We start from the raw sequence: 27,680 nt of genomic DNA, 5'->3' as shown, positions 1-27,680 counted from the left end.
ACTAGGCAATGCTCCTGGCTGAAGAGCTGAGCACTGCGTGCTTTTCAATTCTTCCACCCATAAGCTAATGTAATATGGATACCTACTGTGGAAACTTCAAGATATCGACGAAAGTAAAGAGTACAAGCTAAATTGCCATTTAAGCGAATTCTTTTGTATTCCTTCATTATGTTATTCTCGCCATCGAGTCGACACCCTAACAAAATGCTGACGACCGTAATCGAACTAATAAGGATCCACTGTGACCAAAGCCACCCAGAGGCATTTTTGTCGTCATGGAGAACCATTGGAAGTATTTTACAACAATGCTTTCGCTTTCTATTACTCTTCACCCACACGCAGACCCCCTCACATCTAGTTCACGCTAATACATCTCTTCACTCACTTTTGAACTTATTCTTTCCCACTTCTTTCCCACTTCTTTCCTCTTGTAACCTCTCCAGCTTCTATTGGCTAATCTTCAACCTTCGTGCAAAGCTGTCTCCAACACCTACTCCAGACACTCTCGTTGCGTTACATTTTCGCAGCCAATGAGTAGTACCATCATTCAACCGTGCAACCACATCACCAGCACTAAGCGGCCGAATCCACCTCGAACCTTTGGAATTCAAAGTTCAAGTATCTAAACTTCATGTGCACAAAAGTTTTCGGTTCTCAGTCCGAAGAACCTTCCGTATGCCCCGAATTCATTCTGCATGCTCACCGAGAGATCCTCTTCCCCCACTTCCTCTCCCACCGAGATCCTACCAATACAAAATACATAATCGTATTCAGAAGCGTCTTCTCATCACAAGAGTATCTTGCAGGTTGCCCACCTCTGCCCTGATCATTTTGAATTGTCACCTTTCCCCATCAGCCACGTGACCAGGGCTCCATTGCAAAGCTGGGGTATACCTTTGACTCACTTCCACAAACAGCACCCCAATGAACCCAGTGCCCCGAAAACGAAAGAGAATCAGCATAGTGTGTAACATATGCAAGGCCAGGAAGGTTAGGTGCGACAGAAACACCCCGTGCAATCTGTGTATCCGCCATCGGACAGCCCATTTATGTGCTTACACAGATCTTGACAATAGCCCATCGAAGGAGGAGTCGGAAGAGAAGCTGCCCAAAACGCCCGAGAACTTTTCCAATGCCCCTACCGTGTATTTTGCCCCCATAACAGCGGCAAAAGTGCTCTCTGGGTTTGAAGGCTTCGAGTCAGTGGTGGGAGTGAATCCTTTGAACAGTCCCCTGGAGAAAATCAGTTTTTTTTCCGATTACTCTTCGATGAGCTATGATCCAGATACTCAGGAGGAAATGAACCACGGACCGTTTCTGTGGCACTCCATCGTGAGAGTGGACCCGGCATTGGCCGATGTGTGGAACTTCATCCTAAACAACAAGCCCACCAAGAAAGTGAAGGTGCCCAGCGTGTACACTAGGGGAATACCCAAGGACGCCCCCTTGCAAGTTTTGGACAAGATAAGGAAACATTCAGAACAGCGCTTTGACCCTGCAAACGCTAAGCTACGGCTGCAAAATATCCCTTTGGGTCTCACGTTTAAGGATCCATTCAGGAACAAGACAGAAGCTTCCTACGAAGAGCGTTTACTTGCCATTCTACCACCAAAGAATATCTTGTGGTCTCATATCGACCGCTTCTTCCATTACATATATCCGTTCTACCCTTTTCTCGATGAGCAGCACTTTAGGCTTAACGTGGAAAGAATCCTTGGCCCTCCAGATTACCTGCTGACAGCAATAAGGTCCTTGAATATCGACGGTCGTATTGACTTGACAATTATCGGTATCCTCTGTATCGTGCTCCGTATGAGTTACCTCTCCCTCATTTCAAATGACCCACTGGAGAATACAGACGTGATCAAACGGGGCATTCTGGGAATTGATAACAAAGACAGCCAGCTTCTCCAGTCCCCTATTGGAATAAAGTTTGTGGACTTCTCTCGATTTTGTCTTAACCAGTATCAGGTCTCAAACAGAGCCTCTTTGGGAGTCGTACAACTAGTGGTTTACATGAGAACCTACATGGAAGCAGCTCCAGAAGATCCTGATGGACCTGGACGAGACCTGCACCAGGTGAATAACGGTATTCTTCTACAATTGGCTTATTCTATTGGTCTCAACAGAGAACCTGATAAGATGATGGATACGTTGAACAATCCCAAACTCAATAATGTGAGGCGGAAATTGTGGATGTTTGTATCTCATAGGGACTACACCAATCTGATAAAGTTTGGTACACCATTCACTTCGCTGGCATATTTCAGTGACACGAAATTTCCCTTTCTCGATTTGACCAATTCAAACAGTGTGTCTGATCCAATTGTGGAGCAGTCCATCCAACCATTGGAGAGACTAATGCCGCTCATAAAGGATGTCTTGAAGAGTATATTGTTTATGAATGAGGACACGCTGATTGCAGAATTCATCAACAATTTAAATCAGCTCGAAGTTTACTTGTTCGAGAACTACGGGACTATGAGGACGTTTCACGAGGCGTTTCATGAGACAGATGCCAAATCTTTGGTCCAACTGTTAAAACTTCAGTACTATGTTCCGCTTCAAATATTTATCTTGTCGTGCTACTTCCGGCTCTTCCTTTTGTATGAGAGCCAGAAGCTCACGCACTTGGCATTTTTCTATCTTAAGAAGATGCTCGTCATCATGTGTACCGAGAATATCACTTACATCACCACCATGTTGGAGAAGCCGCATCCTTACTACCGTCATGCTTACCAGTTTGCCATGAATCCACACCTTGAGTATTTTATGCACAAATGCGTGGGCTTCTACGCCGCTATCATATCCCGCTTGGGATATCAGATTGTGGAAATGCCGGAAAACGACTACAAATTGCGTCATCTCAAAGTACTTATGCGGTCGCTATCAAGGTGCTGCAAGGTTTGCCTTTTGGGGATCCATAAAATCAACCATAGGTACTGTTATGCCTGGCGTATAGGCACAACATTCACATACATCATCCGAGTTTTGGCTAGTGAAGGGTACTACAAGCGGCATTTCAACAAGAATACTGAGCTCGTCGTGCCTAAGTTGCAGTTTTCTGAAGAACAATTTGTGGACCTAATCAAGATCGCTCAGGTACCGATCAAAAACATCGATTTATCACTCTTCGAGGTGTATTGGCGCACGGTCGCAGACCTCATTAAGTTGGGACAAAACGACAGTAAAGATGGTCCTAACCTGACCCTTTTCAATCCCCTCAACAGTAAGATTGTATTTGGCGGTGAGCCCGAGAATATATCAGACTTGGGTGTTGGCTCAGGAGAAAGCCATTTCCCAATTCCTACAGATGAGTTTTCCTCAGAGAACTACTTTCCTAACTTTGACTTCCAGTCTAGCTTGACTGACGTCATGGGCACTTTCTTTGAAGGACCCGAGTCGTATTTCGATTCGTTCATTAGTATTCCTCGGAACCAAGTAGTGGATGATTATGGTCTAGGAGGAAGGCTCCCCTAAGTAAGGGATGCTTCGAACTCTGTAAGTTATGATGCAGTGGTCTGAGTGAAAATGGCTGCGAAAAAGGTGTACTGGTTTAAACGCAGCACTAACAACGTACCTCACAGAGGTCTATGGCAGATATTTGGGCAAGAATTATCTGAGAAAAAGCAGAGCAAAGTGAAGATGGTTACTCGTCGTACTCTACCATCGACATCTGACATTTTTTATTTGCTCAGTCTTCTTACTCACAAACTATGAAATCCTGGCTCTCGATTTGGAGCCCTCCATCGTTTAGCCCACGTTCATCGTTTAGCTCCAGGGTGCGAAAATGCGTTGGACCATGCGGGTGCTGGAGTTGGTCTTGATGGAGATGGAGACGAAAAAAAGAGCCAAAGTAAGAGTCAAGGGAAATTGTTTAAGGGCAAAGATGAAGCACATAAGGTGCATCTAAGTTGCGAAGAACTCGATTTTTTAGACTTAACGAAATTGGGCATTTAGCTCTTATTGTGCCTGCCGCGTCGTACAATTCACGCATATCTCAAGGTCTCGACTGGCATTGAAATCCACAGTAATGAATAATAGAATCGATACTTGTTCTTGAGAGCATTAATCGGACTGGACGAGACCTTAGAAGAATGAATATGGACATATCCCTCCAGGCCAACGTTTCGTATTGGCTGCGGCGAGTTAGGGGCCCCTTAATCGCGCCATCGACAACGAACAAGTATATAAACTGCCGCGATTCCCCTTGAAAAAAAAAGATTACCCACCTTTTAACAAAAGAAACCACCAACAATGTCTGCTCCAGCTACAAACTACAAAGTCGCCGACATCTCTCTCGCTGCTTTCGGCAGAAAAGACATTGAGTTGTCCGAGAATGAGATGCCTGGTTTGATGGACATCAGAAGAAAGTACGGTCCTTCCCAGCCATTGAAGGGCGCCAGAATCGCTGGTTGTTTGCACATGACTGTCCAGACAGCCGTTTTGATTGAAACCTTGGTTGCTCTTGGTGCTGAAGTGACCTGGTCCTCGTGTAACATTTTCTCCACTCAAGACCACGCTGCGGCTGCCATTGCCGCTGCTGGTGTTCCAGTTTTCGCCTGGAAGGGTGAGACCGAGGAGGAGTACCAGTGGTGTATTGAGCAGCAGTTGTTCGCTTTCAAGGACGGCAAGAAGTTGAACTTGATTTTGGACGACGGTGGTGACTTGACCACTTTGGTGCACGAGAAGTACCCTGAGATGTTGGAGGACTGCTACGGTTTGTCTGAGGAGACCACCACCGGTGTCCACCACTTGTACAAGGCCTTGAAGGACGGCAAGTTGAAGGTTCCTGCCATCAACGTCAATGACTCCGTCACCAAGTCCAAGTTCGACAACTTGTTTGGCTGCAGAGAGTCCATCATTGACGGTATCAAGAGAGCCACCGACGTTATGATCGCTGGTAAGGTTGCCGTTGTTGCTGGTTTCGGTGATGTCGGTAAGGGTTGCGCTATGGCCTTGAGAGGCATGGGTGCCAGAGTCATCGTCACTGAGATCGACCCTATCAACGCCTTGCAGGCTGCCGTTTCTGGTTACCAGGTTGCCCCAATGGAAGAGGTCGCTAGCATTGGTCAGATCTTCGTCACCACCACTGGTTGCCGTGACATCATCACCGGTGAGCACTTCTCCGTCATGCCAGAGGACGCCATTATTTGTAACATTGGTCACTTTGACATCGAGATCGACGTTGCCTGGTTGAAGGCCAACGCCGAGTCTGTTGTCAACATCAAGCCTCAGGTCGACAGATACTTGATGAAGAACGGCCGCCACATCATCCTTTTGGCTGAGGGTAGATTGGTCAACTTGGGCTGTGCCACCGGTCACTCTTCCTTCGTGATGTCCTGTTCTTTCTCCAACCAGGTGTTGGCTCAGATTGCCCTCTTCAACGCCAAGAACGAGGAGTTCAGATCCAAGTTCCCTGAGTTCTCCAAGTCTGGTCCTTTCGACATTGGTGTCCACTTGTTGCCAAAGATCTTGGACGAGGAGGTTGCCAGATGCCACTTGTCTCACTTGGGTGCTAAATTGTCCGTCTTGAGCGACAAGCAGGCGGACTACTTGGGTATTCCTAAGGGGGGTCCATTCAAGGCTGACATTTACAGATACTAAGCAAGTCAGATTCACTAGTTGCTAAAGTGTCACTACTTGACGACCCAAGATTTTCTACTTGACTTTCTTTCTTGTATTACTGCATCAACTGCATTTAATGACTTACAATCTTTTTTTATACTTTTATCGGCTAACGACGGGTTCTCAAGTGGGTGAGATTAAAACTATGGTTACACTTATACAGTTATATCCTCAACGGAATGTACATAATATCTAATCTGGCTGTAGAGTTCTGAGAGAGTGAGGGCACAGGCGGTTGGTGGAGCCGTTTATCTACATGTGACCTCGGACCACATGATCATGCACCACGTGCGCTTATCGGTATTTTACCCACGCCTTACCCCCGGCACCTCCACATCTTACACCAACACCCATTCATTCTCTGATGAAATATATTTTCACTCTTTTAGGAGCTGCATCTGCTTTTCCTGCAGCATACGCCGATAAGCAGTCCCCTCTCGAAGTCCCATTCGAGTCTTGTCCCAGCGATCTCCCCATATCTTGTTCAAACTCAACTCCCATAGATAACACATGCTGTTTTGAAAGCCCTGGAGGAGTGATGCTCCAAACACAGTTTTGGGACTACTATCCTCCAGTGGGACCGAACGACACGTTCACATTACACGGGTTGTGGCCCGATAATTGCGACGGGACGTATGAGCAGTTTTGCGATAACAGCTTAGAGATCTCCAAAGGAGACATCAAGAAAATTTTAGTAGACAAGTTCGATGATCAAAAATTATATGAGAAGATGGAGGGAATCTGGAAGAACTTCAATGGCGACGACGAGTCCTTATGGATCCACGAATTCAACAAGCACGCTACCTGCATCAAAACGATAAAACCCCGGTGTTACGGAAACAGTTACGCTACTGACGAAAACGTGTATGATTTTTTCAAGATTGCAGTTTCTCTCTACGAAAAGTACCCTACGTTTGACTTTTTGGCGCAAAATGGAATCCATCCTTCCTTGGATGCAACTTACTCGAAAGAGCAGATTGCCCAGGCATTGAACTCCAACTTCGACGATAAGGTGGTTTATTTCAAGTGCAACAAATACAATGCCTTGCAGGAAGTGTGGTACTTCCATCACTTAAGGGGCTCGCTTTTGAAGGAAGATTTTGTGAAGATTTCTGCGTTCAACAGCCCTAGCTGTCCCAACGAAGGAATAAAATTTTTGCCAAAGGGCAAGTTTTCCCCTCCCCCTGGTCAACCACCCAAGGACCCTAGCGGAAGACGTGGATACATTCGTTTAAGTGATCATTCCGGATGTCTTATCAGCAATGGACAGCACTACGAGTACGGCACTTGTGCTACCTTCAGAGTGGTAGACTCGCAATTTGGCGGCAAAAACTTGATCAGCTCTAAGGGAGTTTGTGGATTCGATAGCAAGGGCGACTTGACATGTAATAAATCCAATTCGGGTTCAAAGTTCCAGTTCCAGTTTGACAAAGAGACTAGGGAAATCGGCTTCGGTGGTAATTTCAAGTGGTGTTTCGATGAAAGTGGTAAGCATGGACATGGGAAGTACATTCAGACTCCTGTTAGGTTGGCTGACGGTAAGTGTGACGCCTTCTCTTTGAAGTTGGCGTAGTATTACTTACTTAAAAAAATGTATCTTAAGTGTGGATTAAAAGTATAAATATAATTTGCCCGTCTATTTACAGTTCTCGTGAGTCAAGGGCTCCACGAAGTCGTAGCATACAGTTTGTTTGTTGATCATCGAGTTTCTGTCTCTGTAACGTTCTTCATTTGCTCATGCAAGTAGTCACTCAACTTAATCAAGCCAGCACCGTTGCAGATTCGATACATCGAATTTGGATCAAACGTCCGTGGTACAATTTTTCCTTTATCATCGACCAAAACATAGCCAAATATACTATCGACCTCTGGTGTCCTTGCGTACCTCGGTACTTCTCTAAAATCGTAGATAGGCATGAAAGTCAGCGCATTGGCGCCAGCTTCTATGATGAATGTGAAGTCGTCTTGAATGCCCTCATTGATTTTTTCATTTAGAAGATCTAAGAATCTCTTATTTACCAGAAAAGTCTTTGGATCAATGTCAAATGATGGAGAGTATCCAATGGGAGTTGCTGCAGGGTTGGGTGAAAGGTTTGCGATGATCCTGCCTGGCGTCTCATGCAAATAAATTTGAGAGTTCTTGGGATATCTGTGATAATTTCTGATGAAATATCGACAGCGGGCTGCTCGTAGGGCAAACATAATCTAGGATGGATTGTGATAGATTGCTTGAGGCGAAAGTAAATTGAGGTACAGTAAAGAGGATCCGTACACCAACAATGCGAACACTAGGACTCCTACTTGTCTGGGGTTTCTTGATCACTATTCGACTTCCTCAGTTGGTGGTTTGAGGCGTCCTCCTCCTCTTCATCTTCCTCTTCATCTTCATCATCATCATCCGCCTCTGTTTCTGTCTCCAGGCCCGACTCTTCTTCATCGGAATCCTGTTCACCTTCACTAGTTTGCTCGGACGTGTTGTCTGAATCGTCTTCTTCATCTTCCTCTTCAGAGTCCTCCTCACTGCCAAAAAACTCGTCGAGACTTTGCAACTTATATGGTTTTGCTTGGGCTGGCTTGAAGGTGGCAATCAGAGAAGATGAAAGCTGAGTCTTGGAAACAGTGATGTCAGCTTTCTTCTCTAGGAAGGCGCCATTCTCGAAGCTGGTAGGCACAGTTTCGACTGCCTTCTCTTTTCTAATGGATTTTGGAGGCAATGACTTAGGATCTGCCCAGGCTTCAACTGCCAAGTAATCCTTGAGGAGGTCTGGTGTGCTTTCCTCGAGATTGACAGCGACAAGAGGGGCTGGCTTGGGTACCTGGAGCAAAAGGACAGCAAGCTTTGCATTCTTGGGAGTCAATAGAAGCTGGTCCAACATTCTAACATGATCTCTTGTTTCAAACAGAGTGTCATAGCGGGCCAAGTGGGAAACATGGCTATAGATCCTCCCCAATGTAGTTTCCAGCAAGTCGCTTGGGTCGTTTCTTTGTAGCTCATACAGATATGATTTCGCAGCCAAGGTGAGAAGTTGGTAGCGAACGGTCTCGGCTTCATTGCTGAAATTTTTGAGCGCTCTCCGGAGCAAATCAGGTCCAATCGAGTTATCGGCTGCCTCGGTGAACTCGCCTACGAGCCAAATAATTGTAGCTTTGGCTTCGGGATCGAAAGTGAAGGCGTCGTCATTAAGGAGCCTTCCAAGCTGATAAATTGTTCGAATAACACTCTCTAACTTGTCCTTATCAGAACCTGCCTGACTCTGCTTAAGCTGAAGTAAGTGACGAATGACCGTGAGAAGATCACTTTTGACGAGCGAGGCATTGGCGTTTCTGATCTGTAAGCAGCACCAGCTCAAAATGTGGTCCGTCCATGCCTGAGCACGAGAGCATCTTCCCAACGCTCTGACAGCCTCGTGTGCCACAATTGGGCGGAATGCTGAGTTGAGAGCGCAATACTGAAGCTCTCTGATAATGTTCTTCGCAGTGGTAGATGTAGCAAGCAATGGTAAGGTGTGTAGTTTTAAGGAGGCCACTTCGTTATCGTCGGTAGGGAGAACGTAAAACTTTTTGTAGTATTTTTCGAAAACAGTAGGGGCCGCTTGAGCAATGTATGAAACAATGTGTAAGCCGTATGTTTTTGTACAAGAGCCCGAACGGGGAGCAGTAGCCAACTTGGTCAACACCTTATGAAGCCCAAATTCAGTAAGGTATTCTGGAGTGGCAACCGACACAATGGCACGAGTCACCGAAAGAATCACTGCTGCAGAATTGGAACAGGCAAAGCGTCGGAGCGAATCGATGAAAAGCTGAAGGTCCAGGTCGAATTGCACTTTATAAGGAGCTGTTATGGCTGAAAACGCAGAGAGTTCAGGCAATGGCATGGAAGTGCCGTCTTCAAACGTGAGCAAAGGACGTGGAAGAAATTTTCTACTATACTGAGTGAGCATGTCAATCACACAAACCTGCGCCCACTCGTCCAAGTCCGGTAGGATCCTGGTGAGCCTTCTGAAGTTCTCATGCACTGGAGCCCAAGCCTTCTTGGGCGACCTTCGTTCAATCGTTGGCAAGAGCTTAGCGTGCACTTTGATAGCCACACTTACCACCGAGGGTGATGGATCCGACACCAACGAAGCCAAAAACAGCGCCAATTGGCTCTGATTGATTCCATCAATTGTGTATGCCCTCCCAATGGCCAACGCTGATGCAGCACGTACCTGAGGCACCTGGTCAGAAACAGTGCGCTTGATACATAGAAGAATCAATGAGGCTATCTCTGGGATGCGTATCCCTGCCAACGCTCGAATCAGAGACGCCCTGGCCCGAGCCAGCTTCTCGCTTAGCAGCTTCTGGATCGAATTGATCGACAAGAGCGCCGTGTCGGGCTCTGTCTCTGCGTACTTCAGCAAGTAAATAAGAACTAACGCTCTCACTCTCCCCAGCTCCAGCGTGACGTTTTTCACCACATGAGCAAAATACTCCTGTGCATCATTGCCCGTAGCTATAAGTGCCATCACGCACTTCATCCCCTTGAGCACCTCACGATCTGATCTTGATCCCAATAGGCGCTGGATCTCGAATGGCCGTTTAGCTTTGGGAGTGTCTGATAGTCTGGAAGATGCCAGCATGGCCGCCTCCATGGTTAGGTCACGAGCAGACTCGAACATCCACGAGAGCTTGGCAAACGGATCGCTCATGGTGACTTTGTGTGAAGAAGAAGTTGGGATGTAGAGACAGTAAGAGGTGGGAAGGTAGTGGGTGGTTGATGTTTGATACTCAGGTGGATGCAGGATACACCTACAGCGGGAAGAGTGGATAACGACTTACCTGGGTAATGATTTTGAGTGCAAATTTTGTTAGTTTTGAGGTAGAATAATGTGTGGATTGGTTGGACTGCTGATTTTGATGTTGTGTTTGGTTGAAATTGGTGGTGGGAACTGCTGGGCTGAAATGTAATAAGGAAGGTGTAGTGACGAGTGGATGAAGGCACACTGCTTCGAGAACGAATAGAGAGCCTATGAAATGATTTATTGGAGCAAATTTGGAAGCATATAATCATTTATTTTCCTTGACATGTGGTAAGTTTTGGGAAACTTCTTGCCGGATAAATATTGCTGCGAAAACGGAGACAATAACTCGATAAGTCTTACAAAGAACTACCTTTTTTGAGTTCCTTCTGTGTCTTGTGCTGTTGATTAAGTGGTTATCTTATATTTTTATGTTATTTGTTGGTCGATTGATACTTCTAGATAAACTCGTTTGCAATAAATCCATGCATTCGAGTAATGGCTGCGAAAAGCAACTTAGTACAGCGAACTATAATACCTCTGGATGCAATCATCACAGATTGGAGTTCGAGTAGACTAAAGAATCGTAAAACCAAACACTCAGGCTGCCCCAATACTACCTAACATTAAAAGTATTCCGAACTCCTTTACGCTATTCATATCTTAATATCTCTCACCATCTGGTCAAACTACAATAGCAAGTTAAATTAACCCAATAAATATTCATCTAATCGTATGCAAGAATGCCTTTTATGCGTTGCTCCTTGCGAGCCGTAGCTGCTTCAAGGTCTCCATGTCGCCATTCCACTTGGCTTCTTTGATCGCCTCGTCAAGCCTGGCATCCCACTTCACCCACTCGTTGTAGGTACCAAAGTAAATCGGACCCTGCTGATCCCCTTCCACAGTGACGTCTCGTGTGGTGCAGAACCATTCACCTTTGCGGTTCCAGTACCCTTTACCTTTAAGCTTGGCACATATGTCGAGTTCAGCTAGTGTGGGCACCGGTTTGGCGGTAAGAGCAGCTGCTCGTTTCTCCATCCGCTCTTTTCTCGAGTCCTGAAAGTATATTACTGGCACAAACATCCGTAGAAAGTCTCGGGATACCCATCTCGTTAATATATCAACGTCGAAATTGTAATGGTGGAAGTCAGTATCTAGATTGGTAGACTTTTTCGGGTAGTCGGATGAAAAATAGGTGGGTTTCTCAGGAACCATGCCGTTGAGTCGACTATAGTTGTATCGAATGGTGTCAGAATCCTTGGAAAACACATCCTCTATGATATTCTGTAGGAATTGTGGTGCAGCGAAGGTGCCCGAATCGAAGTGAGTCAGCCCTGTTGCCAGCGCTATAACGTTCTCATCTCGGTTGATGCTATCTTCAAACATCATGGCCACCGAGACTCCAAGCAAACAAGGAACAAGCACAGCAGTATTTACATGATTTTGGAAAATTCATTCGGTCCGGGAACCGGACATATGGAAACGGCAGCACAAAGCGAAGGATCGCGTGCATTGCACGTGCTGAAATACCCCGCCAATAGATGAACCATTCACTGCAAGTGTTCAGCCCTTGTTGACGTGATTACGTTCAGAACAAAAGTTACAAAGAACTTAGTTCAAACACTCGATTATGGAGGGGAACTTCCTCCCTCTTTCACACCTAGTGGGCATCATCCTGCACTCTCGCGTGGTGTTTCCATTTTCGCGATATACCACCGGAAAAAGTAGGAAACGCCTACGTATGGCTCAATTTTGGTATTGTGGCTGCGAAATCTCAAGCTTTAACTCCCTTAATTTTGCTCTTTAGCATAGCGATTTTCGCCTTGAGCTTGCCCAAAGGTGACTGTTTCGAGATCTCCTCGAACTCCTCTTCTGTTACTACCTTCTTCACAAGTAGGTTAAAAACACACCCAAATGCTAACGACATAACTGTACATGTCAAGATTGTGACGTTGTAAGGCATGGAGAAATCTGGGGTTGGTAGCGTGAGAAGCAAGCTGGGTGTTCTGAGCTGGTACAGCGTATTTCCTGTTTCCTTGTCTATAATCTTGACGACAGCTGGCTCGATTGCAAATCCGTGGTTGGCGTCTGGTGGGTACTCGGAAAACAACAACAAGGACTTGTCAAATTGGTATGTGAGGGTGATAGACCCACCAGCTGGGATGGACAATGCCAATTCCAAATGCGTAGGTCTCTCTCTATCGATTGCGGGTTTGAAAAACTGATTTTCAACAGTGCCATTCCCGCTAACCTGAAGAGTATGCAAGTATATTCTCATGAACCATGGGAGACTCTCGAAATACACCAAAGAGAGATCTTTGTCTTGAGGATTACGTATGGTCACACGCATTCCTCCCAGGTCCTGTGAGTAACCTGTAAGCGATCTAGAGACCGAGAGGGGTGAATCCTGTTTTGGTAAGACTTTGTTGAAGTCTGCTGTTGAAATTCTAAAGTTATGTGGTTTTGCCTCAACGATCTCGAAAACATTCTCCACAGGAACATCATTCTTGCCCTCCTCGGTCATTGCCACTCTCCATGACTCCTTGTCGACCAAGAAATTTACCGTAGTCACGCCCCTTTGATTTTCGAATCCTGGGCCCTGGATGGCTCGACCGTAGAGACCCTCAATGTCCCACTCGATGGCAGGGAATTCTGGCGCTGGGAAACAGTGCCAAGCGTCATGATACTTCGATTGATCGCACCGCAACTTGTCGCCTGGAACAGGTTTGGGAATGCCTCCTTCGTTCCGTCTTCGAATCAGTCTGGTGATATCGGCCACATGGTGAATGTGTTGGTCCAGTTCGAGATGGCACTGGCCGTCCTCACAGTGGGTGACAAGGTCAACGCTCATAGAGTGCCACAAAGAGTCGTAGAGCTTGTGGCCATCGAGCAAGGAGGCAATGCCAGCTTTGCCACGAGTAGGAAGCATCTTCAAGAATGGTGTCAAGTTTTCTGTGCAAATAGGTTCATCAGGCAAAGCTGCACGAAGCAAAAAGAGCTTGTTACCGGGAGAGGTAACAAATCCAGCTCCCTGAGACGCAGTTTTGTGTTTTGGAACTGTGGTAATGGCATCATTGACGAAATTGAGCGACGCACAGAATACTCCCGAGAGAGACTCTGTAAGCTTGTACCAGCTTCTTTTAGCCTCTTCTATGGATGGGGCCTCGATGGCAGCCCATACTTCCACGCCGGTTCCGCCAATAACCGTACCATTATGAGGCAACAGTCCCCACAAGTCAGCGTCCCACCAGCCCTGGGTGAATCTCAAGTGCAACTCGCGAGTGTTGGTAGCTTCAACAATTGGCGCAAGCATTCGAGGAAAGAAGCCATAATGGCGGGGTTTGTGGGAAGATTGAGGCGCCGACAAGTTGGTATACTCCAAGGGAAACGGGGGCAGCACCGAGTTGAAGTGGAAATCTGCCAATAGGGTGTTTCTAGGAAGTGGCCTGAAGGTGAGCTCCTCTTTATAGGAAGTTGCCAGTGCAAGGGCCAAAAGGAAAGGAATGAGCCACAACATGCAGTGATGGGAGCGTTGGAGAAATGAACTTGGGCGGAGTAAGGTGTGAGTGATGAAAGAGTAGGTTAGGTGTTGATCTAGGCGCGTATACAGGTGGACGTCCAAGAAGAGGCACAGATGATGGGGACAAAATAAGGAAAAACACAACAATGATTTAATACGAGGATCCTGGTAATGTGACGGTTAGACTTAGCTTCAAATTGGTGTCTTTGAATTGACTTCAGGACAATGGTTGATTTGAAATGTATGAAAATGAGATTGTGACCTAACCGACAGACAATTGAGATTCCCAGCGCTAGAGACTTTCTCTACGTAATTGTGTTCGATCTCTCATTATCACACTTATTTGCTAGACTTAGATATACGCTGCCAATGTCGTTTATATTGGTGCGGACTCACTCTATCTCGATGGCTCCATCCTAGATCGTGGCACACGTACTATACAAATGATCTTTACGTCTCCAACACATTTGTGGCAGAAATATACCTTTAATATTGTGACCATAAATCTGACTCCAATATATTCATTGCCATGTTTCTTTAATTCCAACCTGCCAACTTTCGCAGTCAGTCGTCCTTAAAATGTCTACTTACTGCAACTAAAAAGGCAATGATCTAAAAATTATAATCAAGCATTGTCCAGGTAATTCAAATTTATAACAGTATTTTATGCAAAAAATATTGTATTTAAAATGCTAGTAGCTACGAGAGGCTAAAGATCAAGTTTCAGCTTCATTTGTCCCAGAGGGTCAAGCTTCATACCCATTCAAGAAGGACTTTTGTGTCCGAGATCAGAGTATCACCTACAATTGTTTGCAATATCAACATTTCTATTCCATCCATCAATGTGTCCCAGACGGGGTCATTTTTTATTTTCACTTTCCTCTCTTCTCCTTCACACTGTAGCAGTTATAATGGCTGCAAAAGGGAACCTTCTTCAGAGCAAGGCAGCAGACAGACCTCACCCTCCAAAACAGACAAAAAGACAACTTCTACCGAAAAGACACCTCTTTGGAAATTCTCAATTCAAATCTCTCTCCATGAATATTCTCCATAACCATAATCTTTCACCTTCATCCTCCTCATCTCCTCCCACTACTAGCATCTCTCAGCGCGACTCACATAAACAAACAGAATCAGTGCCCTGACCACATTACTTACTGGCATTGCACAAGCAGAAAAAATCGCCACATGGACTTTCGTGTGCTAGAACAGCAGAAGGAGAATATCCAGCCGAAACCTTCTGGAAGACCAGCGTCGAAGCTAGCGTTGGCTTTGAAGGAGCACCCTCCTAAGGCCTCGATAGTGGAGAAGAAGAACGAGTTCGAGCTGATCTTAGCACACGAGGAACTTGACGATCCACTCCAAGCTTATCTAGACTACATCAGCTGGACACATGATACGTTTCCCCAGGGTGGAAACACGGAAAGCGGCCTTTTGGCGCTTCTAGAGAGATGCACTTCATGCTTCAGAGATACACCTTACTACAAGAACGACCCCCGCTACTTAAAAGTGTGGCTAGAGTACTCGCAGTATTCTGATCTGCCTCGAGAGATCTTTGTGTACTTGGCGAAAAAGGGAATTGGCTGTGAGTTGGCGCTTTACTATGAGGAGTTTGCAAAGTACCTTGAGGTGAAGGGCGCCTTGAGTGACGCCATGGAGGTTTACGGTATAGGCATAGAACGGGAGGCCAGGCCGTTGGCTCGTTTGCAGCGAAGCCTTGGCTATTTCCAACGGCGCACGCAGAATTTGAGCCTCAGTCGGGCCAGCAACATGAGAAGCGTTCTCTCGATTAAGAGAGGTGGTGCTCCACATAGCAGCTCCAGTGATAACAGCAGCAGTTCTTCAAAACGGCCAAAGTTTACAGTGCACAGGGACTCAGACCCAGTGAGTATCAAGGAGTCGGTATTTGGTCAACCCGAGAAAGCTCCGAATAAACCGCCTATGCTAAGACTCAAGGAAAACGTGATTGCTGCAAGGCCGTGGGCTGGTGAAGTCCTTAAGCAGAAAGGACCTGCGTCTTCTCTGGGTGCCAAGTTCGAAGTATTCAAAGACTCGGAGTCTGCCCCCGAAAATTCGTGGCATGTTTGTACAGCTACAGATGGTTCTAAGTATACAATCCTTCAACAGCCCAACAAGCCTACAGAGAACCTCATGGTCAATATGAACTTGCTATACCCTAGTCATGGCGAACAGTACAGTCCTACAGAAGTACTTTGCCAGGTAAAAAACTTCCAAAGGGCCTCTGAGATGAAGCCAGTGAAGCACAAAGAGATGTCGAAACTGAAAGAGATTGATACGGGCAATTGTACCATGACAATACCGTTGAACGTAGATGACTCCACAAACCATTCAATTCGTCCCAAGTCGCCTACTTTGACCCAATTCTCACGCATGACCGCTAAGGAAGTGTTGAACATGTTTAACGACGCATCCAAATACCAGCTGGACGAAGACACTACGAAGTTTGAGGATCACACAACCACGAATCTAGACGGCTTTGTCACTGAGACTTTCCATCCACGACATCATATCTCTCATCAGCCACCGCAAGGCTCAGGAAACCACATCTCAAATCAGCAAAATGAGCGGGAGTCCAGAACGCCTCCCACGGCGTTTGGGTCCGAAAAGTCGTCTCCCTTCATGGATCAGCCGTGGTAGACCTCCCTTATAGGACCCGTCATAACTCCGGACTTTACTAGGTATCCGACATCGGCCCCGAGTGAGAAATAGTTTCCCTTGGTGAATAAGGGATCGCAGAGGGGTACCCATAGTGGCGTAGTAGCCAAGCGATTCAGCTCCAGGATTGCATCGTACTTTCAGAGCTCCGCTTGCTCTGGGTACACGTCCCCATTGTTACCTAGGACAAGCGGCAAGCTGAGGAGAAGGCTGGGTTATCTATTTCATCAGGTCTGTGAAACGAGCCTGTAATAGTGACCCTCCTGATGTCCTACGTTTCAAAATAGAGAGAAAATTTCAATTGAACTGTCTTAACGGTTGAAGATCACCTACAATTGCCCCAGATTTGTCCCCATGGCGGACAGCTGATTTTTTAGATTACGAGACGAGCTGTGCGAAAGCGGATTCATGCACGGCTTCGAATAATCTTTCGGAATCTATCCTGGAGACGCATCCGAACCGACCCGTGCCTAGGAACCGCCGAACCCCGTCATGGCATTTTCGGTGAGAGAATCTCCAAATGGTCCTGAAGTATCCGTTGGTAATCCCGACTCGGCTGCCTTCTCCAAGCACGCAAGCTATCTACGTTGGATAGGGCGGTTTTCCTGTCTAAGACCCGCGGCATCTGAAGTGCATATATATATTCGTCCAGCCGCCGATTTCTTCAAGCAAGTTTTGTGAATACCGTTCGCTCAAGAAAGTTTTGATCTTGGTTTGGTGATGTCTTCGCTTTCTGCGCTCACCAAGTCGGCAACGCCGATCTCCACCAACATTCTCATTGTCGGTGGCTCGTACAGTGGGCTCTCGGCGCTTGTCGCGTTGAAAAATCACTTCCAGCAGAGACCTCCCTCGCTGAGAATCTCCATCACCCTCATAGAACCAAAAGCTGGTTTACTCAATGTCCTAGGCGTGCCTCGGGCCATTGTGGACCCGGAGTTCGCTAAAACGCAGTTTGTGCCTCTCCAAGACCTTCATGATTTGTACTTTGATCATTTGGTGTCGGACGACGAGTACGTTTTACGCGAGCTCGGCGCCAAAGTGAATTCCGACAACAACAAGGAGATAGAAGTTACATATGCGCAGGGCAGTGTCACCAGCGTCAGCACCAAGAGTGCTGAGTACACTTTGAACAACAAGAGTGGAGGATCCGCATCAATATCGTTTGACTATTGCGTGGTTGCAGCCGGAAGAAATAGATCGTGGCCTACATCTCCCGACGCGTACAATTACGAGAGTTACTTAAAAGAGATGGCGAATTTCAATGCTCAGGCTAAAAGTGTTAATAAAATTGCCGTGGTTGGCGCGGGAGCAGTGGGAATTGAAATCGCCGGTGACATAAAGACAAAACACCCTGACAAGGAAGTTATGTTGATTCATCCGCACAAGAGATTTCCTCCTGAACCACTCACAGATGCATTCAAAGATGTTACCAGAGAGAGTCTTGAGCGAGCAGGGGTAAAGGTTATGATTGGATTGAGAGTAAAGCGTGAGTTGGAAAATAATAACCTTGAGCTAGTCAACGGCGACATCATCGAGGCGGACTTCACATACTGGTGTAACGCCTTCAAAAACAATACCAACATATTGACTGGAGACCTCGCGAAGTACGTTTCTCCAAAAAATAACGTCTACGTCAATGAGTACTGTCAGCTCTATCACCCAGAAGACAAGAGCATAGTTGACAACATCTTCTGTATTGGTGACATGGTGGAGTTAGACATCATAAAGTCAGCAGGGTGGGCTCTCTACATGGGCCGCCAGGCTGCCAACAACTTGGTGGGACTACTCTTTGAGAAGAAGCTTGTTGAGCCATTTCCTGACTTGACTCAGATGCCACGCGGGATGGTTCTAGTTGCAGGAAACGAGGAGATTGTTTCTGAGCTAATGGGCGAGGTAGAGTTAAACCACAAAGGATATGTGGAGGAGTACAAGGACTACTGTCTAGGGAAAGTGAGAGCGACGCTAGGCGCCTAGGCAAGTCATATTTGATTATGAGTGTAGAATTAGTCGGACAATTAATGAGTTAATGATAAATGAGGTGACACTTGAATTGGTGCATCTGAACCATGTATAAAATTAAAGCAGAGAAAGTAAACCTGGGACGCCAGTGCAATGAGAAACTACATCTGTGCCAGAGCATATGCATATTCTATGGATCCAAAAGAATCTCTGGATTTTTCGATTGACAGTATTTCATATTTGCTTTCGAATAATGGTCAGACTACAGAATTATCCTTCTCCTTCGTCTCCCGGACTGATAACAATGAATTATCCTTAAAGTGTACTTCCATACAAAATCAGCAAATCAGGGAAGAATTATCGCAAAACACCAACCTTTCAGTGCCCACAGAAGACGGTAGAAACGTCGTATAAGAAGTTCAACTCTTTTCACCAACCTCCTTGTAAAATACCCAAATGCTTTTGGAGATATCCTTATACTCTGTTACCGTGAACTTGCCACAAGATTTTGGCCCTGAGATATAACAGACTAGCAGACGTAATATTTTATCAAGTAAAAACGAAAAGGAAATTCATTTCCTGATTTAATACACAGAATTGGAAATTCAGTGGTCGTTGACACTGTGTTGTAGAGCAGCTGATGTATGGGCATATTGGCTGCAAAATACGCTGTTGCAAAGAAGACATCGAAGACCACGACTCAATTTGGAATCTCCAAAAGCGGGTGTTAAGGAGCTTTGAGAGTCCCTCATTTCTGATTCCAAGCTTTACAAATTTTATCGACGATTGTGAAAAGTGACATTCTCCAAAGTGTGCTATTAGGGCAGGGCATATGGAAACTTGATCATATTCTATACCGCAAACGAAATTTTCAAAGGTTTTCATGAAGCTTTTGTTGATTTCATAACAGATTTAGCTCTCAACTTACGTTCATCAAGTATGAGTGTAGATACTTTGACCGCAACACGCGCCAAAGCTGAGTCTTTTCATTTACACTCCACTGTCATATGTTATCCTTCCGAGCAACTTCAGTCATCAATTGTGACACACCTACCTCTTTTTCCTGTCCTGACCACCCTTAACACCTTACCTCCATATTCAGTTGCAACCTGCCGATTTTGATCTTTCGACTAATCAAGTCCAGTACATAAGTCTCTCCTCGTCACTTGCACATATCCCATAAGTGCATGTCAGGGTCCATCATATGACTCAGGCAGGGTAATGGAAACCACTTGGCAGGCTCCACTAGTATTTTCACCCCGAAAAACCATCACCAATTACAGTTGATGCAATTCTCTTTTTTTAAGACCTCCCTCAGCAAGTCAGTGTCATTTTTCACCTGCCCTCAACACTTTCCTCACATCTTCCCTCTGCCTCTCATCAAATGGCTGCGAAAAAGCGCCCAATTCTGCTCTACCCACTCCAGCCCCCCACGATCCACAATCACCCACAAACCAGATAAATGTAAAAAACAAACAAACAACATCAAGACGTATTGTCTCTTGCCATCCTCAGAATTTGTGCTTTTCTTCCCTGCCTCCACCTCTACCGAAACGTCCCCCCATCGTCGTTACTCTTCTGATCCACCGCCTCGCTCCTGCACATCCACACAGCCTTTATCTACCAACACCTTCATCAACTTTCCACCTCTAACACCTTCATCAACCTGATGCCCGAGGATAGCACGCCTCACACACGCCGCAAGCGTGGGCTCTCGTTGCGCTCGCAGCTCCTCAACAAGGCTGTGGCGGCATCCATCAACCCGTTCTGGGATTCGAGGCGACTGTCCCAGATCGAGTTAGACAATTTGCCCAGCGGGCTGGCGTCGTCGCTGCTGCCTGACGCTGGCCACTTGGCCTCCACCACATACCCGGAGCCGAACTCGGAGTACCTTCTGCCCCCGCTGATCACCGTGGACAGACCGCAGGAGCTGGCGAAACGGGAGTATCCCCAGTATAACCAGAAGATGCTGCGTCTGACAACACGCCTCACGACAATTCTGAGCGCTAATAGCTCGGACGTGGAAGGAGGCAGCAGCTACAATAGAGAGAGCCGCTTTGCCAGGCAGAAGAGGTTCCGAAACTCGTGGAAGGGCACCTTCATCAAGTACAAGAATAGGCTCCTAGGACGGTCCCAGTTGGGGGCTACTGAGGCTGGGAGGATCATCCCGCTCTGTATGCGACAGGAAAAGGCCAACTCCATCTTTGGCGACGAGTACTACTCAAAAACCCACCGCTCTTTTATTGATGAGCGCTCGGGCGAGCCCTATATCTCCAACACCATCACGTCTTCCAAGTATAACATCTACACATTCCTTCCGAAACAGCTACGTGCTCAGTTCTCCAAGCTAGCCAACTGCTACTTTATGGTGGTAGCCATCATGCAGATGATCCCAACGTGGTCTACCACGGGTCAGTTCACCACCATCATTCCCCTCATGATTTTCATGTCCATTTCTATAGCTCGTGAAGGCTTTGATGACTGGAAGCGTCACACTCACGACAAAGAAGAAAATTCAAAAGTTGCTCACGTTGTGCGTGAAGATGCAGACTTGGCCCAGTTTGATACCCACTCAATACATACCATCATGACAGAAACCATTCCCGTGGGGAACAATGGGCCCGAAGATCGTTCTCACAACTCGTCCAATGGGTCTTTGGTGGATGGAACCATGAACATCTTCTCAAATTCGCTAGCCATGACTCGCTACAACTTGCGTCTGGACGCCACAGCTTGGAAAGATATCAAGGTTGGGGATATCCTACAAATCAACGAGAACGACTGGATCCCTGCTGATGTGCTTCTATTGTCTGTTGATAATGACGAGACCGAGGCGTTTGTCGAAACCATGGCTCTTGATGGTGAGACAAACCTCAAATCAAAGTTCGCACACCCCGAACTTCTGAAACTCACGCATAAACCAAGCGATTTGAAAAATGTCCACTGTTTGGTCACCACAGAAGACCCCAATCCAGACTTGTACAATTTTGAGGGTCATTTCTCTCTGAATGGCTCCAACTACGCCCTTGGCCTCGACAATGTACTTTATAGAGGTAGCATTTTGCGGAACACCAGGTCGGTACTAGGACTTGTTGTTTTCACGGGTGAAGAAACAAAGATTCGCATGAACAACCTAAAAAATCCTCGAACAAAAGCGCCAAAACTTCAGCGCAACATTAACTTCATTGTATTATTTATGATTTTCGTTGTCATTACTTTGTCGGCGATGTCGACAATGGCACAGCGTCTTTACCTTAAAAATGATCTTCACAAAGCATGGTATTTATTCGATCAGGATGTTGGTGTTGCAGCAACACTTATGGGATTCATCATCATGTATAACACATTGATACCGCTCTCCCTTTACGTGACAATGGAGATCATTAAAGTGATGCAACTTTTGTTTTTGCAGTACGACATTGACATGTACGATGTCAAATCGAATACCCCGGCAGATGCGAAGACAGCAACAATTCTTGAAGAGTTGGGTCAGGTCTCTTATGTTTTCTCAGATAAAACAGGAACCCTTACTGACAACGAAATGCTTCTAAGAAAGTTCAGCGTGTGTGGTGCTAACTGGATTCATGATAGCGATCAATTGGATCAAGACAAGGAAGACTCGGACTTTGGCTACCGTCATATGGCAAAAGTTGATGCAATTCGCCCCCTGCAGCAAAACAAAGCTCAAGTACAAAGCAGAAAGAGTACAACTTCTGTTGTGAGACAAAGCATGGATGTCAAATCTATTAACTCGACTACTACTTGGAGATCTACAGCTCAGCCTGAAAAAGAGCAGAACTTGGCAAGTTCATTGTATCTCTTGAAGTACATTCAGAGCCATCCGCTGACAATCTTCTCCAGAAAAGCTACATTTTTTCTTTTGAGTATTGCCCTTTGTCATACATGTCAACCCAGACAGACGAATAAAGGTGGTAACAGCTCAACTTACACACTCGCTGACAACAGCGAAGAGGAGGAAGTCAACAATCTTGAGGAAGATGCAGGCATCACCTACCAAGCGGCTTCGCCTGATGAGCTCGCCCTAGCAGAAGCTGCCAGAGATCTCGGCTTTGTAATTGCGGATAAGCAGAACAGTGTCATCACCATAAAAACTTATCCTCAGGGTTTTGATGCACATCCAAGAACCGACCAATATGAGATACTAGATGTTGTCGAGTTCAATTCAGTCAGAAAGAGGATGTCCGTTGTCGTCAGGTTCCCAGATGGAAGAGTTGGTGTCATTTGCAAGGGTGCTGATAACATCATACTTGAATTGTTGAAAAACGCTGACCTTGCCAAAAGAAAAGCAAGAGAGATATTTTTGTCGGCTGCTGATAGGAAAACCCAAGAAGCTGAGATCGTATTACAAAACAAGGTTTCAGCGGAATTGGAAAACAGGAAGTCGCTCTCATCCTTAAGAGGTCTGAGCATCGATCCTGCGGAAAGAATTGGATCCATTGATAACATCGTTTCCCGACAGGAGAGCGATATAAGTCAAATTGCTACAAAAGCTAGGCAGTCTCTTCATATGCAACAAAACAAACGTTACAGTTTAGATGAGCATAACGATGCCGATACCACCCAAAATTCGCATGCCTTTATACCAAAAGACAAGTTGCTTGTTAACGAGGAATTCTTGATTGAGAAGACATTGGAACACATTGACGAATTCTCTACCGAAGGCTTGCGTACATTGTTGTACTCATTCAGGTGGCTCAGCAATGCTGAGTATGAAGATTGGGCCGAAGAATACCGTGAAGCTAAAATTGCTCTTACTGACCGTGCTCAGAAAGTGCAAGAAGTAGGTGCTAAGATAGAGCATAGCTTTGAGCTTCTTGGTGCTACGGCTATCGAAGATAAATTGCAAGACGGTGTGAGTGAGGCCATAGACAAGATTCGCCGTGCAGGGATCAAGATGTGGATGCTCACAGGAGACAAGAGAGAAACAGCCATCAATATTGGCTACTCTTGCAGACTCATCAAAGATTATTCCACAGTTGTTATCTTGTCAAGTGATGAAGGCACAGAGAAGTTAACACAAAGAATCAACACTGCTAGTCTGGAGATAAAAGCCGGTCGTATCGCCCATTCTGTCGTTGTCGTCGACGGCGCCACATTAAGTGACATCGAAAGTGACCCTACTTTATTTTCCATTTTTATTGAACTTTGCATTCAAACTGACTCTGCGATTTGCTGCAGAGCTTCGCCATCCCAGAAAGCAAGTATGATCAATTCAGTTCGATCATTGAGCAAACGGGACGTGACACTTGCCATTGGCGATGGTGCCAATGACATTGCCATGATCCAAAGTGCCGACATTGGTGTTGGTATCACTGGTAAAGAAGGTCTCCAAGCGGCTCGTTCGGCTGACTATGCAATTGCGCAATTTCGCTTCTTGCTCAAATTATTGCTTGTCAACGGTCGTTACAATTATATCAGAACGTCCAAGTTTGTGCTCACCACGTTTTATAAAGAGCTTCTATTCTACTTGACACAATGTGTCTATCAGAGATACACAATGTTTACAGGTACATCTATGTATGAGAAATGGTCTTTGTCGATGTTCAACACCCTTTTCACGTCCTTGCCTGTCCTTTGTGTTGGAATGTTTGACAAAGATTTAGAGCCCTCAACACTTTTAGCTGTTCCCGAGCTTTACAGCACAGGACGGCTTTATAAAGCATTCAACCTAAAGATCTTCATTTTGTGGATGGTGTTGGCTACATTGCAGAGCGTGGGGGTTTCTTTCATTGCTTATTTTGCATGGGGATTCACAGCCACAAGAGACAATACCTCATTGCCGTTGGGAACATTGGTCTTTTGGACCCTTGTCATCGTCATAAATGCCAAATCGCAGTTTTTTGAACAGCGTAATAAGCAGTGGTTGGCATTTGCATCTTTTATTATCTCAGTGGGTGGTTATGGGCTTTGGAACGTGTTGATCATGTTCCTTCATAGGAGCAATCAGCCAACCATTTACTTTGCTGATTATGGTTTGATGGAGTTTGGAGAAGACGTCTCATGGTGGGCGGCTTTGTTGATTCTATTCACCTGCTTGCTTTTCTTCGACTTCATTCTCAAGTTGTTGAAGATCATGTTTTCACCAAGCGATGTCGAGCTCTTCCAGATATACGAGAAGGACCTTGAGCTCAGAAGAATGTTCGAAGAACGATCGTTCAAAGAATTAAAGCAGGGCTGGTTACTTCCCAGGGAACCCTCAACAACAAGAATTCGCATCAAGCAACTCTTGAACAAACTCTTTGGATCATTCTCTGAAAGCTTCAAAACTGACATTGCCGTGGACGAAACTCCAGGTTCTGCTGCTCAAAGAAAACGTGCCGGGACCAACCCCCTTGAGTCTGAACTCCCACCAAGCGGTGAAGGTATTGGATACACAGGTGATTACGAACCACGCTACAACGATGACGACGACAGTGATTACGTTGTCCTACCAAGTGGTGCTCGTGTGAGGAAGAAAAAGCCAGGCGTTTTATCGCAGTTCGCCAACAAGTTCAAAAGGAACAAATCATCCGACGAAGATGAGGATGTTGACGATATCATTGATAACAGATTGAGAGAACTTCGTGAATCATAGAATTGCATTTGATAGAAAACTACGACCGAAATAGAGCTCTTAAATGATACAACTTTTCTTGATGGTAAAGACAATTTTATAGTCTCAGCGTCCGAAGCATGTTATTAGGCTTCAGTAAACTTGAAAAGGAAGGTGGAAAATGTTGCTGCAGCAATGAATAAACAGATCATGTTTGGTCCAAATTTGTCGGCGTACTGGGTGATCTTCTTCTCTCTGATAGCCAAAGTCCTAGCGACATACTTGTAAATGGAGTACGACAAGGTAAACAAGGCAGTAATGAAAAAGCCAACAGCAGCCACTAGCGACGACTTGTCACCATAGTTAAGCAAGGTCGTTGCAGTAGCACCAAGAATCATACCAATAGATAACCACGACAAGAAGGTCCTCTCAGCAGCGAAGTAAACCTTTGGCTCGATTCTAATGGGCACACAGATCTTCTTGCCCTTGGGTAATTTGGAAGCAAACGTCGAGTTGATGTCAAAGTCAGTACCCGGTTTGATGGTGAAGGTACGATCATCGTTGAAGACATGCAAGAATTTGGCATAAAGCTTTCTGAAGAAATTGGAAACTGGAGAATTGCTTCTACCGGAGTAGCTAGCGGGCAAAAGCAATGGGGATAACTCGTCCAAGTCTTCCTCCAATGGGTTCGTGTCGTTGGAGAAATGCACTGAGGAGTATCTGTGGATCTCTTCCAGCAACATTTCCTCTTCGTCCAACTCACCGCCAGACGATGACGATTTTTGTCTCTGTTGCTGTCTGGAAATACCGTAACCCTGTTGCACTCTGGGCTTACGAATATCCACATCCATTTGGGGCCACCAGAAAGGCAACAAGTTCACTCTGTCAGTCAAGAGAGTGGCTCCACCATGGATGAACTTGGAGTATTTTGGCACAGCTTCCACCAAGTGACTGGCGACTAAGTCTCTGACCCAAATAGGAGGCTCCTGGCCCAACTGGGTCTGCAACTTCACCTCCAAAACAGCGTAGGGGAACCTGCAAATGTCTCTTTCTGGAAGCTGAGAGAAGGGCCAATCCACACCGATATCCATCCTTCTCCAGTTACCGTGGGTTCTGTCGTAGCCATCAAAGTTGTCTTCACGAACCATGCACAACTCTGTATCGAGAGAAATACGCACACGAGCATCGCCAGGAAGCTGGAAAGCGGTTCTGTTGTAAAAGGAGCGCATCACAGGCCGGTACTTGTGTTTCAAAATAGAATACTGGACTTCCTTGGCCAACTGCTCCAAGTTGTCAATCTCTTTTTGAGACTTTTTGCCTTCGTTTCTCATCTTCTCGAATGCTTGGGTGGCAGTGTACTCACCTCTAAGGAAAGCATTGACGTTCTTCTCCTTCAAAGCAAAACGAGCTTTGACTGACTTCTCGCCGGTCCAGTCCTCTCTGTGGGTCTTTCTTTCGACGAAGATCTGGTCGCTCTTCATGCCACCGTACCACCTCAATCTTATGGCTTCGGCACCTTCATCTTTACGTAACCGACCATAGTACAAGTCCATGTCCTTGTTGTCGAAGTAAATAGAGGTGATAGCAGAGTCCTCCGGCTCAAACTCCTTTTCTGCATTGAACACCAACACGGGCAAGTGCTTCAAGATGATCAACTTCAACTCGGTGATGTTGTCTGGATGGACCCAATACTTTGTGGTTTGTCTCACGAAGTTCTGCTGCGAGCCTCCAGCAGAGGCGTCTCCCTTAACAGGATTACCTCTTGTTCTCACCAAATCATACAACTTCGACAATTTCACAATGAGCTTGTCGTAGTTGTCCTTGAAAAACGGCTTGGCGTTCAAACGAACCTGGAAAATGGGCTTCAAGCTGTACGACGTTGTCTTGTCATGCTTCTTCAAGATCTTTTGGAAACCTGTGTAATTGAGCCTGGTGAATTTGGCCAAATCGTGCACATCTGCAATGATATCCGATAGATCCTCTTCCAAGTCTTCGAAGTCCTGCTCCAGCGGCTTCTTTGTCTTGGGGTTTTGGCTCTGCAACGCATCCACAACCTCATGAACGTACTTCTCTGCCTGTTCAATTCTGCGGTTGACCTCTGTGTTTTTCACTTTTGTAAACGAGTACACTTTGTCCAACTCTGCCTCCAACGCAGAGACAAACTGCTCCTCGAATTCGTCGGTCCACTCATAGTCATTCTCCTTCAAGTGCTTCTTCAACTGATGTTTGAGGTCATCGTAGTCAATGTAGTAAAACAGGTAGTTTTTGATGAGCGCCTTGCGCAAGTGCTCTCCAAACTTCATGGGAAGCTTTCAGAGGGTGGGTGAAAGTGGCTGGAGAAAAGTGAGTAGATGATAGGAATCTCTATTAGTATGCGGGTTCTTTATAGTGAGCCCACGTGCGGTATCAGTAATAGATTGTGGGAAAGGGCTGGTGCCAAAATGAAGTATGTTGGAAAAATAAAAAAGCTGATAGGTTGGAATGTTGACTGTGTAATCGAGTTAACTTTGCAAATCTTTTGGCTTGATCTTCTTTTCTTGGGTGTGGGGAACTGGACTTGGTGACA

The 27,680-nt window shown here is 45.9% G+C and overlaps 10 protein-coding genes across 10 annotated transcripts; 6 read left to right on the top strand and 4 right to left on the bottom strand. All coding sequences in view use genetic code 12, as the record gives it.

Moving 5' to 3' along the window:
- Window positions 1-924: 924 nt before the first annotated feature.
- CJI96_0005376 (uncharacterized protein) lies at window positions 925-3,480 on the top strand (the record flags this gene model as incomplete). The annotated part of the gene is made up of 1 exon (XM_029036371.2): window positions 925-3,480. One exon carries the CDS (start codon window positions 925-927, stop codon window positions 3,478-3,480), a length of 2,556 nt encoding a protein of 851 aa, XP_028889262.2.
- A 777-nt stretch (window positions 3,481-4,257) lies between these two features.
- On the top strand, window positions 4,258-5,607 carry SAH1 (adenosylhomocysteinase; the record flags this gene model as incomplete). Its single annotated transcript, XM_029036370.2, has 1 exon — window positions 4,258-5,607. The coding sequence occupies one exon, from the start codon at window positions 4,258-4,260 to the stop codon at window positions 5,605-5,607; it is 1,350 nt and encodes a 449-aa protein (XP_028889261.2).
- Window positions 5,608-6,166: 559 nt separating this feature from the next.
- CJI96_0005374 (T2 family ribonuclease) lies at window positions 6,167-7,201 on the top strand (the record flags this gene model as incomplete). The annotated part of the gene is made up of 1 exon (XM_029036369.2): window positions 6,167-7,201. One exon carries the CDS (start codon window positions 6,167-6,169, stop codon window positions 7,199-7,201), a length of 1,035 nt encoding a protein of 344 aa, XP_028889260.2.
- Window positions 7,202-7,925: 724 nt separating this feature from the next.
- CJI96_0005373 (uncharacterized protein) lies at window positions 7,926-10,316 on the bottom strand (the record flags this gene model as incomplete). Its single annotated transcript, XM_029036367.2, has 1 exon — window positions 7,926-10,316. The coding sequence occupies one exon, from the start codon at window positions 10,314-10,316 to the stop codon at window positions 7,926-7,928; it is 2,391 nt and encodes a 796-aa protein (XP_028889258.2).
- An 840-nt stretch (window positions 10,317-11,156) lies between these two features.
- On the bottom strand, window positions 11,157-11,795 carry CJI96_0005372 (uncharacterized protein; the record flags this gene model as incomplete). The annotated part of the gene is made up of 1 exon (XM_029036366.2): window positions 11,157-11,795. One exon carries the CDS (start codon window positions 11,793-11,795, stop codon window positions 11,157-11,159), a length of 639 nt encoding a protein of 212 aa, XP_028889257.2.
- Window positions 11,796-12,180: 385 nt separating this feature from the next.
- CJI96_0005371 (GPI-anchor transamidase subunit GPI16) lies at window positions 12,181-13,923 on the bottom strand (the record flags this gene model as incomplete). Its single annotated transcript, XM_029036365.2, has 1 exon — window positions 12,181-13,923. One exon carries the CDS (start codon window positions 13,921-13,923, stop codon window positions 12,181-12,183), a length of 1,743 nt encoding a protein of 580 aa, XP_028889256.2.
- Window positions 13,924-15,114: 1,191 nt separating this feature from the next.
- Window positions 15,115-16,584, top strand: BUB1 (protein kinase; the record flags this gene model as incomplete). The annotated part of the gene is made up of 1 exon (XM_029036364.2): window positions 15,115-16,584. The coding sequence occupies one exon, from the start codon at window positions 15,115-15,117 to the stop codon at window positions 16,582-16,584; it is 1,470 nt and encodes a 489-aa protein (XP_028889255.2).
- A 738-nt stretch (window positions 16,585-17,322) lies between these two features.
- CJI96_0005369 (uncharacterized protein) lies at window positions 17,323-18,576 on the top strand (the record flags this gene model as incomplete). Its single annotated transcript, XM_029036363.2, has 1 exon — window positions 17,323-18,576. One exon carries the CDS (start codon window positions 17,323-17,325, stop codon window positions 18,574-18,576), a length of 1,254 nt encoding a protein of 417 aa, XP_028889254.2.
- Window positions 18,577-20,230: 1,654 nt separating this feature from the next.
- CJI96_0005368 (aminophospholipid-translocating P4-type ATPase DNF3) lies at window positions 20,231-25,156 on the top strand (the record flags this gene model as incomplete). Its single annotated transcript, XM_029036362.2, has 1 exon — window positions 20,231-25,156. The coding sequence occupies one exon, from the start codon at window positions 20,231-20,233 to the stop codon at window positions 25,154-25,156; it is 4,926 nt and encodes a 1,641-aa protein (XP_028889253.2).
- Window positions 25,157-25,260: 104 nt separating this feature from the next.
- Window positions 25,261-27,417, bottom strand: VTC4 (Vtc4p; the record flags this gene model as incomplete). The annotated part of the gene is made up of 1 exon (XM_029036361.2): window positions 25,261-27,417. One exon carries the CDS (start codon window positions 27,415-27,417, stop codon window positions 25,261-25,263), a length of 2,157 nt encoding a protein of 718 aa, XP_028889252.2.
- Window positions 27,418-27,680: the final 263 nt, after the last annotated feature.

This window comes from Candidozyma auris, chromosome 7, assembly GCF_003013715.1.
Source record: "Candidozyma auris chromosome 7, complete sequence".
Lineage (NCBI taxonomy): Eukaryota > Fungi > Ascomycota > Pichiomycetes > Serinales > Metschnikowiaceae > Candidozyma > Candidozyma auris.
Note: the sequence above shows the minus strand (reverse complement) of the source record. Positions and strands in the feature narration are given on the sequence as shown.